Source organism: Pteropus medius, unplaced genomic scaffold (genome assembly GCF_902729225.1).
Source record: "Pteropus medius unplaced genomic scaffold, Ma_sr-lr_union100, whole genome shotgun sequence".
In the NCBI taxonomy this organism is placed as follows: domain Eukaryota; kingdom Metazoa; phylum Chordata; class Mammalia; order Chiroptera; family Pteropodidae; genus Pteropus; species Pteropus medius.
In genome coordinates, this window is record NW_024349800.1 from 866,920 (window position 1) to 879,742 (window position 12,823).

The 12,823-nt window shown below is 48.4% G+C and overlaps 1 protein-coding gene across 8 annotated transcripts in view; it reads left to right on the plus strand.

The window, feature by feature from the left end:
• Positions 1 to 9,446, plus strand: part of FBLN2 (fibulin 2) — a 96,936-nt gene extending 87,490 nt beyond the window's left edge. For 7 of the 8 annotated variants that reach the window (XM_039886585.1, XM_039886586.1, XM_039886589.1 and 4 more), the window contains 3 exons: positions 344 to 472; positions 5,640 to 5,763; positions 7,747 to 9,446. In XM_039886585.1, coding sequence (XP_039742519.1) covers positions 344 to 472; positions 5,640 to 5,763; positions 7,747 to 8,104 — 611 coding nt within the window. In that variant the 3' untranslated portion in view covers positions 8,105 to 9,446. The remainder of the gene's footprint in view (positions 1 to 343; positions 473 to 5,639; positions 5,764 to 7,746) is intronic. The other variant, XM_039886592.1, reaches the window with a different exon arrangement.
• The last annotated feature ends 3,377 nt before the right edge of the window (positions 9,447 to 12,823 follow it).

Sequence of the window (12,823 nt, forward strand, 5' to 3'; positions counted from 1 at the left end):
GGTCTGACCTTAGGCTCCTACTCCGCAAAGCGAAGATGATGGTCCTGACCTCAGTGGGCTGAAGTGTTCAGTTGAATATTGACTGCATCCAGGCTGTGTCTGGTACTTGATTGACCCTCCGATGATAGTAGTAATTGTGGAGCAGCCCTAGGGAGCAAGCACTGGAATGAGAGTCCTGTTTTGTAGTCTGGCCTTGGGCAACTATCTTTCTCTGAGCCCTATTGTCCTCATCTATAAAATGGGCCCCTAAGCTCCATGGCTGTGGCAGGGACAGCAAGAGTGTTAGCGGCTGGGCCCTGTGGTTAGGTAGATTTCACGAGGGCTGAACCTCTCTCTCTGGCAGACATCGACGAATGTGCTCAGGGTGCTGGCATCCTCTGTACCTTCCGCTGTGTCAACGTGCCGGGGAGTTACCAGTGTGCATGCCCAGAGCGGGGCTACACCATGACGGCCAATGGAAGGTCCTGCAAGGGTGAGCAAGGGGTCACTGCCTACCAGAGCCTCGGGCAGGTTCTGAGCAGGCGTAACCTCACACAGCTTGCTATGTATTTGGAACTCTGACACCAAGTATATAAGCACAAAATGGCCAGTGCCTCTGGTGGTCTGTGCTTGGAATGCTGAATGTGACAGTCTTTTTGCCGCTTGACCTAGCTTAGGATCTTCTAGGCTTGGACTCAGCTCTGGGCCTTGCCCTGGGAACAGAGCAGGGATCCTGTGGGGTGGTTCTAAAAGATATCAGAGACCTGTCCAGTGAGAAAACTGCAGAGGAGCAGCCTCAGGGGTCCCAGACTCTGTCCCCAAGTGTCTGCTGTGCTATTCAGGGATGGGGTCAGGCAGGTCTTTGGACTGAAAGGGTAAGGTGGTACCCCAAGGGTAGAGAAAAGGCTCAGAGAGGCTTATTCCAGAATGATGTGCAGAAAGACACTCTCCCAGTTAGAGATGTGCAGAGCTGGGAAGGGCTGCATGAAAGGAATGAGGCTTCCCATCCCTGGAGACTTGCAAAGAGGGGGTTGGTAATTACCTGTTATATTTGCACTGAGGAGACTACTTCCTTAGAGGGAAAACCAGGTTCTCTGGCATCTAAAATTCCTTCTAAGTGAGAGAGTCATGATCTTTAGTTCAATTCCACTGACATATACTGAGGCCTGGCATGCCACCAGGGCAAAGTGGAGGGGCCTGGAATCCAACTGGGACAGGATACAGGAGGGGTACCAGCATTCCCCTTGGAGAACCAACTACTCAGCACCCAGCCCATCTGCCCTTCTCCTAGCTTGCATGACTGAGTCTTCCTAGGTAGTGGAGCTAAGAGCCCAGAGGTCCTTGGCTTGCAGTTTTGGTCCACTAAGGCAGGCCCTGGTGTTCCTGGGGTACCAGGGGTCAGGGTTGGTACCTGGAAGGGTGGACCAGTGTTGTTTGGGCTGGTAGTTCCTACCTGTAAATGGATCCCAAGATCAAATTGGTAGACCTCAGCCAGCTTTTTTTTTTTTTTTTTTTTAAATATAGAACAGAATATAGGGTAGGATAGATTGGACATGATGTCGGTCAGTACACTGTGCCCATAAGGATTGTTTCAGTTCACATGTACATACTTAGTTTTAGTCTCAAATGTAAAAGGATTCCTTACTGTAGGTTGATGTAAAAAAAATAATAAATTAAAAGGCTCTGAATGAGATCAGTTAAATCAGGGACTTGAAGCCTTGCTGGGCTCACAGAAGCTGACCTGGGTCTCCCGAGCTGCAAAGCACTCTTTAATTTAAAAAATAATCAGTATGGACCCTGTAAAAGATAGGGATTTTACCCGCCATAAACCGAGTTGTGTGGGAAATACCTTATGTTTCTAGAATGTGATTTCATTTTTGAGACTGAGGCCTTGTTCTCTTTGATAGCAGAACACAAAGTGTGGTCACTTCTGGGGAGATTCATCAGCACGGCAGTGACTTTTGCTCTTGAAGGCACTTCAGGTTGGAAACCCGGTCATGTTCAGGAAGGTCTCTCCCTGACCCCTCTTCCTTGGCTCATGCTAGCCAGGGTCAGAGGAGTTCCTGGAGTGTGCTTGTGCTGTTCCCTGAGGGCTCCCTGCACCCGATGTGTACTTACCATAGGCGCATTTGACTGCCAGCGCTGATCTCTGGCCATGAGACCCCACAGCTGCCGATGCTGACCCTCCCCACCCAGTTCTCTGCATCTTTCTGGGGATGGCTGTCTTTTTGCTGCCTCATAGCCTACCCAGTGGCCCGCCTCCCTGAGATGAAGAAGAACTGGCAAGGCACAGGTCCCCTCTCTCCAGTCTACCCTGCATTACCAGCCACCACCAGGGAGTTCGAGCAAGGGAAAAGTCCCTCACACATGCGATGCTTTTATTTTCTCTAAACTGGAAAAGTCTCTGTGCTGTCACAGGGTGGATGAGGACAGAGCTTGAGATGCTGGCTCTGTCTGGTCATATCCACTTCTAGAGTCACACTGTGGCGCTCCGTGACTGCGGCTGCTGACCTTCAGAGCTAAGCAGTTGCACTCTGTGTGCCCTGGCCTTGTAGGACCAAACACTGAGGTCTCACTGCTCCAACAGTAGGGTGACTATGGGGGAAAGGAATATGCTGGTTAATAATCTCACATTAGCATCTGACTCTCTTTAATAGTAAAAAAAAAAAAAAATATGGAACAGAAAAATATTAAGGAATTAAGGCTTGGCCACGTCTCCTAGAACATATATTCCATGGAGGAAGGGCTATGACTCTTGTTCACTAGCATGTAAAGCATTGCCCAGCACTTGATAGGTGCTCATTGAACGTTTGACCACGCGCCTGAACTGAGAGGCAACTGTTGCTTATATTTGGATGTTTTTCTTCCAGTCTCTGTTTATGCCAATATATACATATGTAGATATACACACACACACACACACATACACACAATATAATATTAGCTAAGATCATGCTGAAAATAACCCTGAATCCTGTTTTTGTTTTTGTTTTTAAGTGTATGTAAGGCCCTTATCAGTATTCCCCTTAGGGCTAGCTTTTAGCAATGCTGTTAGTCTTACCACTGATTTTGGCCTCCATTTCTGCACATCTGAGCTGTGCCTGGTACCTTGCCATCCCAGATGAGGCTGCAATGACACCCCCTGGGTATGTGGCCTTGTTGAACTCTCGTTTTGATTTGAACTTTCCAGGTCAAGGCGCCACAGATACCAAGGGCCTGGCAGCACCAAGTGGCAAGGACCCTGAGGTCCTAGGGAAATACTACAATAGTTTCCTTGGTGTTGCTGCTGACCCTTGGGGCTCCTCCTGCCATTCCTGGACATTGCTGTCAACACTGGCCCAGGGCAGACAGTAAGAAACTGTTTCCACCTCATTCCTGCTCCACCCCCACCTAGGCTCCAGGGCCAGGACTTCCTGCTCCTAATGTGGGTGGCCCCAGAGTAGAGTGAGGAACAGATGGAGGTCCTCCCTTTGTATGGATTCAATTAATGAATCATCAGGACAACAACCATGCCTATTCTAGCTCCACCACCTCTGGCCTCCTACCATGTTTTCTCCCACTTGCTTTTGTCCCACTCTGGGAAATTGGGATCATGACCCATTTTACAGAGGAGGAAAGTGAGGCTTTGAGAGGTGAATGAATGTGAGCTTCTCTGCCATTATAGAGTATGGTAGTCGGGGGTGCAGGTTGGCTCTGCTGTCGATACTATTTTGTTGTAGCTGCTGTTGTTAGGAGTCAGGTTGGCATCATGATTGGATCCCAGATTTTGGCATCAGGTGGACCTGGCTTCCAGCCCCACCTGCCCTGCTGAGTCCTGCCTGACTTTGAGTGATGCTATGTCCCTTTGGAGCCTCAGTTCCCTCCTGTGGGGAGGCCTGTGACCCTCACCCCATTGGTCTAGGGTGAAGATTGAGTGAGGAGAAATTCCTAAATTGAGTCAGTGTGAAGGACTGGAGAACAAAATGTGAAGCCCTCTAGGAAAGTACCTGACAGACCTGTGTTTTCCCACACCTTGTACAGACCCTGGGGCCTCCTAAGGCTGCCCTCTCTGAGCTGAACAGCTGGTTTTCACAGGAAAGGTCTTTCGAACTCACTCATTTGATCCATAGGTTGTCTGTGGAACACACACACACTTGTACCACATGCTTACTTCTCTGATCTTTGTCAGAGATATTAATATGTGTGTTATCAATGTAAGAAACATCCAAATCTGTAGATGTTTTTATTAGTTTATTTGCGCCAAACTGATGAAAATTGCTCTAGGAAGCAAAATCTTAATGGATTGAGAAAATGCTCTGGGAGACGGTAGTTTTGCAGCTTATTTTATACCTCAGAATAAAAGGAGGAAATGTAAGGAGAGTTACACGAAATCCACTGGTGGTAGAGGAACAAGACAAAAATTTAGGGTTCTGTGCTCTCGTGGGAGGTTGTGCCCCAAGAGGTCTGGAAAAGGTGATTACTCTGACATGTCAAAGATATATTATCTTGGGTGCAGAAAGGCAATAGACAGGCCCACTAAGGTGAAGATTGACCTTTGTCAAGGAAGCTACATGCCTAGGTTGTGACTACCTGCCATGACTCTCTTTTAGTTAGAATTTTTCTGTTCAGACTATCTTACATGGTTCCCTTTGGTTATCTTTGTTCTTAAGGCCCATGACACAGGCTTTCCCTGAGCTCAGGTTTAGTATGTGGCCCCCTTTTCATACATAGTGTGTGTGTGTTTCAGTGTCTTGAATGGGCCCTCCGTATGTGTGTGTGTGTGTGTGTGTGTGTGTGTGGTCTCTGTCTGTCTGTCTCTGTGTGTCTGTGTGGGTGTGCTTTAGCATATGCAAGTGTTCAACCATATTTCTTTGAGTGTACAGGAAGCATGAGCATGCCTGTGCAGTTTATGGGGGCGACGGGGGTGGCGCATTTAGAGCCGTGCATCTCGAAGTCTGTATTTACAGGTGACAGGTCTTGCACCTCCATCCAACAATATGTGTAGAGCACCTGCTCTGTGCCAGGGGACACCACAGGACAGAGAAAGACATACATACTTCTACCGTCCTGGAACTCACACTGAGGTGGGGGAAGGGTAGAAACAGAACAGACATACAAAACAGCTTAGGTGTGTTTGAGAACAGGACAAGCTCTCTTTTTGAGGATAATTTTAGGAGGAGAATAAATAGGATGGGATGCCAGGTGATAGAAGTAGTCAGGGAGGGCTACCCCTGTAGGGGTGACCTTGAGCTGAGGCCTGAAGGATGAGAAGGAGCCAGTTGTGGGAAGATGCGGGAAAAGTGTTCCTGCAGCAGGGCCACCAGGTGCAAAGGCCCTGAGGTGGGATAAGGGTCAGGGCCCTGGAGCAGCGCAGAGGAGTCTCACAGGACTGCAGCCTGAGTGAAAGGAGAGAGGCGTAGGAAAGAGCCAGAGGCTCTGTACTGTAGGGCTTGGGTCCTTAAGAGGGACTTGGGTTTTTATTTGGGGAGCATGGGAAGCCCTCAGAGAACATGACAAAAGATGATTTATATTTTAAAGCAAGGCCTTCTGGCTGCCGGATGTGGAGGGGACAAGATGGCACAGGGTGGAATTGTGAGCTGTGTTCTTGTAGTCTGGGTGGTTCAGAGTAGGGTCCCCAGCCATGGGAGATCCCTCCCATCACCCTCCTCTCCTTCCCTCAGACCTGGATGAGTGTGCACTGGGCACGCACAACTGTTCCGAGGCTGAGACCTGCCATAACATCCAGGGCAGCTTCCGCTGCCTGCGCTTTGAGTGTCCTCCTAACTACATCCGAGTCTCTGAAACGTGAGTATTCTACCCCCATTCCCACCCCCCACCCTGCCCCCACCTAGGGCCCAGGGACCCTGCACAGATCCCGTGCTGCCCAGGGGAGAGGCCAAGTGGCCAGTGGCCCCTGTCTTAATCACCTCCTGCTCTTAACCCACCCCCACTGCTGGGTCTGTGCTCTATTTGACCACAAATGGTACAAATAAAAGCACCTTGCAGAAAGCTCAGAGTATAGAGAAGAAGACTCAGAAAATCAATCAATCAATCTCAATGTCTCCCTCCCTCTCTCCCCCTCTCTCTCTCCTCTTCTCCCTCTTCTCCTCCTCTCTCCTCTCTCCTCTCTCCTCTCTCCTCCTCTCTCTCCCCTCTCTCCCTCCCTCCCTCTCTCCCTCTCCCCTTCCTCTCCTCTCCCCTCACCCCACCTGGCCATGTGTATTTTGTGTAACACATTAGCACCTTAAGATGACAGTTATTATCTCACAGTTTTGGAGGGTCAGGAACCTGGGAGCAGCTAAGCTGGGTGGTTCTAGCTCTGGGTTTCATGAGGCGACAGGATCCCGCTGTCCACTCACATGGCTCTGGGCAGGAGGTCTCAGCTCCTTGCCATGTGGGCTTCTCCAGGGGGTTGCTTTTGATGAGACTTCTCTCAGCACAGGTCGTGGTCATGGAGAGAGCTAGCAACAGTCTCACAAAAGTAACACATACTTATAAAAGTAATACATACTTATATAAAACAATAAAGCAAAAGTTTTTGCCCTTCCCCCCAAACAAATCATATGACTGCTGACAGGTTGGAGTGTGGCCATTTTCTCTCTCATTTGAGCATAAAGCGCACATGGTTATGCTGTCACATAGATGCACTCAGTTGTTCGAAGCTTGCTTTCTCTACCTTGCAGCTGTCTTTCATGTCTGTGTATGTAGCCTGCCTCAAATAGTATTTCCTAGCATGGATATGGCTGCCCTGCTGGCAGTTTGCCATTTTTCACTATTACACACACTGCCCGGGGAATGTCCATGTGAATGCATGCTGGGGTATTTAAGGAGTATGTCTAGGTTACCCTGGGCAGGTGACCTCTCTTTTCTGGATCTTACCTGACATGTCTACAACATGGGAATGATGGTAGCACTACCACTGGGGATGGGCATCACTTGAGTAAAGATGGGTGTGTTTAGCACAGTGCATCGCATGGCATAAATGCTGTGTCAGTGCTACTTGTTGGCGATGTCGTTCCTACTGTGGCCCTGTGTGGCCTTGTGCTGTGGCATGCCAGTCAGGGAACACCGCTCAGAAGATCTCCAGATTTGCTGAGTCTTGGTGCTTAAACTGTCCCTTTTGGGAAGCAGTGAGCTTTTATACTGATTTAATGATGGAAATGCCCATGGCTCAGAGGTCTAAGAAGAGATCAGATTGTTGCAGTGCTTAAAAATTGAGGCCTGGGCCCCTATGGGGTTTGGCAGAGGTTTTCTCATCATCATGTATGAGATCCCATCCTCATCTAGTATGGCCGAGTCTCCAGGCTTCCACCTGGAAAAGAGCAGGGCATCCCAAGTCAGAGGAGGAAATGGCTTAGAAGCAGTCAGTTAATGGAAGAAAAAGAATTTGAAAATGATTAAAACAATAAAAACATCCTGGCCAGGAAACCTATGCAAATGGGCAGTGCGCAAGTAAAAAAAAAGAATGGAGGAAGGAAAGAACTTAAGGGTGCATAAGAGCTGCTAACAAACTGCCAGGCACTGTGCTAAGTGCTGCATGTTTATAAACTCACCGCATCCTCCAATGAAACCACAAAGCTATCAACCCATCTTACAGATGAGGAGACTGAGGCCCACAGAGGTTAGGTGACTTAACAGATGCTGCAAGGGTAGGGGTAGGGGTGGGGCTAGCTGGCCTTTGAGCCTGCCTCCACGATGTCCAGGATGGTGGACATCAGGGATGGGAGAGTCCTGGATGTCTGTACACGAGGTCCCAGGCCTGCTGACCAAACCCCATGCATCCCACAGGAAGTGTGAGCGCACCACATGCCATGACTTCTTGGAGTGCCAGAATTCACCGGCGCGCATCACTTACTATCAGCTCAGCTTTCAGACCGGCCTCTTGGTACCAGCACACATCTTCCGCATCAGCCCAGTGCCCGCCTTTGCGGGGGACACTATTGCCCTGACCATCACCAAGGGCAATGAGGAGGGCTACTTTGGCACGCGTCGGCTTAACGCCTACACGGGCGTCGTCTACCTGCAGCGGCTGGTGCGTGAGCCCCGGGACTTTGCCCTCGATGTGGAGATGAAGCTCTTACGGCAGGGCTCTGTCACCACCTTCCTGGTCAAGATGCACATCTTCTTCACCACCTTTGCCCTGTGAGGCATCCACTCGAGTGCCCTGCGGGGGCCCCAGGACCCAGGGTCCTTGGGCTGGCCTCTGCACCACCCTCTGCACCTGCTACTAGTGCACCACTTTCTGTAGGCACTCAGCACCGCATGGGTGGAGCCAGGTTATTGTGATGGTTTTTACTATAACTCTGTAAATTAACTTAATTTTGCTGACTTGACTTCTCTCTGGTTCCTGGGCCTCTCCTATGCCTCACCCCATGGGAGGGAGCTTGGCAGCAGAAGGTGTGTGGAAGCTTTGAGAGCAGTTCAGGGTCACTGCCAGTGCCTTGTGGGTAGAGTTGGAGGACCAAAGGCTGGATGATGACCACAGACTGGAAGCACAGCGACCATGTTGGGGCTTTTGGACTCAACTGGATGACCTGTCCCCAAAATTGATATTCCATTTCACGTGCCACTGTGATTAGTTCTTTACTTAAAAAAAAAAAAAAATCATTTTAAATGTTGTTTAATTATAAAAGTAGTACATGTATATTGCAAAAAAGAAAAAAAAATCAAATAGTACAGAATGGTTATAAACTGAAAAAATAAGAAAAGAAAAACTCCCTTACTTTCGTTAAGTATCTGGATTTGATGATGGTACCTGAATGTCCCGAGTTCCCCAGCCTAGAGTTTGGTTCATTTTGTTGATTTTGACCTTCCTTGATGTCTTACTCACGGAATTCGCCCCAAACCAGGAGTTTCCCTTGGCAGTGAAAGGATCACAGTATAAACAGATGCTGGCCTGTGATTTCTTCTTTTACTGCTTCTTCTTCTTCCCTCTTTCCCTTTGTCCCTTCTCCTTCCTCCAACGTGGACCTTGGCTGGTATGTCACATTCTCCAGGAACTCTACTGCTGGTCCCTGTCACTGAGTCCTGAACACATCAGGTTATACATTGGACTTGGGCAGAAACCTGAAGGATGAGAGAATTCATCTTTTGTCTCTATTATAGGTTTCTGGGGGCTTTGAGGCTGGGATAAAGGAGGAGTGGGGAAACTGAGGCCTGAAAGAAGGCACATGCCGAGGTCCACATGGACATTTGGACCCAGGTCTGAGGCTCACTTCTGCCATTGCCCTTGCCTCTTTCTTCAAGCCAGTGGATTTCAGAATGTAAGCAGTGTGTCATTCCGTGGGTCTTGTATGTAGTGGACATAGTGGATGGTAGACAGCATTTAAAAAATGAAGTAGGATGGATAGTCTCAGAGTCTTTCATACCTGGTGAAGGGAAGACTTGGGTCCCGAAACAGCAGTGCATGTGTATGTGTGTTTGCACATTCACAGTGCCACTTGCTCCGGCTTGTGATGTGAAAACTATTAAAGTGTGTGGTGCACATGCCCTGTGTGGAGGGTCGGTGATTCACAGCTCCGGCAACTGCTGCCTTCTGGGGACCTGGACTCAGATGGCCAGATGTTCTCACTCTTCAAGGCAAGTTCCCAAAGTACATTTAGATGTAAAATCTCCCCGTTTTAAGAAGTGATTAATTAAAACTTTTTAACCACAGGTATGAGCCAACCTCAAAGCCTGTGGCCTTAAGCCTGCCATGGAAGGCCCACAGCTCATGCCCTTTTATCCATCTCTGCTCCTTACTGGCCCTGGCCCCAAGGACACGTGGCAGAAGCCAGGACTTCTTTCTCACTGGCCCAGCTGCCTCTGTTCCTTCTATTTCTCTGGTGTTTAGGAAAACCAGAGCTAGCAAATCTGTCAGACATGGTCACTTATGGGCAGAGATCAGTAGGGAATGGACTTTCATTTAAGAGGCGGGTTGGGGACACCAGCAAGAGATGATGGGTAGCACCTGGCTGGCTGGCAGAGGCCCCATCAGGCCTACAACAGACTTCCTGGGTCCTGGGTCCTTCCCCTAGGTCTTCAGGTACTTCTGGTGAGACCTTGGGTAAGTGACATCACCTCCCTGGGTTTCATCTGCCTCAGCAGATCCCTACATTTCTTCCCTCACAGGGCTGCCATACCAAAAGAATCAGGAAACATAAAGCTTCCAGCTTAGTGCCCGCTCACCCAGGGCTCTCAGAAAACAATTTTTCTTCTGATCTCATATCTTACAAAGTTCAGTGCTTCTAGAATTCTAGCCTTGCAAGGAGTTTGGCAAGGTATAGTTTGGGAAGCTAATCCTTATGAGACCATCACTTCAATTGCCAGACACAAGATTGGGGTCCCCATAACCATCCTTACTTTGAAATGCCAGACTCCCATGTCCTCAGGATGCATCAGTCTTCTGTAATGAGGTTAGTAGCAGTCAGCACAGAGTGTTGCCAACCAGAGAGTCTTTGATGTCCAGCATTTTTATTGGAGCTCAGTAATATACTGTCAGTGTGGCTGACCTTTACTGTACTTTCTGGAGGTCTGAACTAATATGACATGTTCCAAAGGCCCCCATCATGGTGAGCGGGAGCACACACTTGTGATCACATGTCAGCCTGCATATCTTCCACCCTTAGTTGACCAGGGTTTCAATTGCCAGTTCTAGTTTTCTATCTAGCTATTATCCCAAGGAAGATCTACCCATTATTGGACACTGTGGGCTGTAAAGGATGTTCCTTTAGTCTGAAGAAATGTGAGTTGGCAGTCCAAATTGGCACACTATCTCCTGTGCCGGTAACTCTTGACAATATTGTGGGCATTTCCACTAACCACTGGGCTAGGCATACAAAACTCAGTCCAGACCCATTCGCAGTGTCCTGGGGCTTTCATAATTAGGCCATTCACCAGCAGTGGGCAGGAACTTTCCCCTGGGGAATCTGCTCATAGCCATCTGTAGTTTTTGTCTCTTAATTGACAAGACACTTGTTGACATTTTGTGCCTCAGAGCAGGCAAGAAGAGTATGTCTAGCTTCAACCAGTTACTGCATTGCTACTGCCTCCAAATTTCCACTTGTTTCATGGACCAGGGTGGCCACCTGCTTGTTAATTCCAATCACTTTCTGATCCTAGAAGGGAGTTCTTTTGATGGGCATCAACATGTCCTATTTTAATGCACCCCTCAAATCCCCCTAGTGATTTCCATAGAGCTGGGTCCACATAGGCATCCCTTTAGTAGACCAGGTTTTCATTGCCCTTCTTCCAGACTACACCATTAGCCATCACCCATGAGTCAATGAAAAACCAAACATGGGGCAAATAGCATGCAAGTCAGCCTCCTCTGCCAACTTGTTTTTACTTTCTTCCATCAGAGGTAGCATTCCAACAGGTTGCTGTCCATATACCTTGAAACTACCATTCATAAACCAAACAGCTCTTTTTTTGGTCAAGAGCTTTCATAGGGTATCACCCAAATGACTATAGGATCTTGCAGCTCCTCAGGTAGAACCTCAGATGATTCCAAAGTCAGCCATAGGGGAGAAATCTTTTTGCTTGTGATTATGCCAAGTACCTTATAGCATTCCCCTGGTAGCATCTTCCTGCAAAAACTTTTTTCATTTTATTACAGAACTCTTCTGGACACTGCCCTCCCCATTAGGGTATTTCCTTAACATCACCCAACCAAGACATGGGTATTTCAGATTATTTTACAGCTTTCAGTCAGAAGAGCAGTCCCAGTCAAGGTCCATGTCTAACGTGTAATTGTCTCTCAAATGGAAAATTTCTGGACCCAAATCCTAGTGGTCACTCCTGGGTGGCACTCATAGGCTTTGTCATAAGCCCCAGTTTGCAGGAGGACTTCAGGCCTTCTTTTGATCAGTTTCATGAGTAAGAGCTAGCAGTGTTCCCAGATATGGAATATGTGTCCTCCAAAACTCAAATAAACTGACTAGTTGCTAGTTTTCTAACATGTTTTGTCCACCAGTATCCAATATTGCCTGAAGGATAGATTTACATGTCTTCTGTTTTGCAGGTAAGTAGGGGAAGCGTTCCCTAGTCAGACATGGTGTCTGTCCTCATAATAGATTCAAGTCAAGGAGGTGCAACCGCTTCACAGAGAGTCTGTTCAAGCATTCTAGTGTTCATCTAAGTGTTCACCTTAATCCCATCAGCTATTAGAGTTCTGTATCCTCCCAAACTAACTGTAGCCACACTAGGAGATTACCAGTAGGTTTTAGAATCACAATGCATTGAGATCCCATTAAGCAAGTCCCAGGGGTGACACATGGGCCAGAGAGCATGTTCACCCACTTACCAAAGCACCAAAGCAGGTCTGGCTACTGATGCCTCTGAATGCAACAAAGATGAACACTGAACCTAAGTACGTCACTGGACATTTGGAAGCAAGGCGACAACTTTGTCTCCCTTCCACCTTGGGGTAGATGGCCTGTTCACCAAGAAGCACTATCTGGGGACTTGCAGAGTGTCTGACTCCCCAGCACAGCATAGGGTTTGGTCAGGGTCCTGCTCCACAGTGAAGGAGCTGAGAAACTGGCTCAGGACCCTGGGACCCACTGGTACTTCACACACCTGCACCATGTGACCCAGAGGCAACCAGCCTCATAGGGTGTGGAAATGGCCTAAAGGTGGATTGAACAAGGGCTTGAGTGAAACACTACAAAACAAGGGGGTGCCACCATGTTTAATGCAGCGCAGTAAACCTGACACCTCATATGGAACTATTCCAAAGGAAGGATAAGCTGTCTGGAATCCAAGGAATGGAAATAGGAATGGCCCTGCTTGTCGTCACTTTAGTGGCCACTGAGTGGCCATCGATTCTCACTTCCAAACATGTGCCAAGCTGAGGGGCATGTGATGCTGTTGGTCTGTGTGCAGG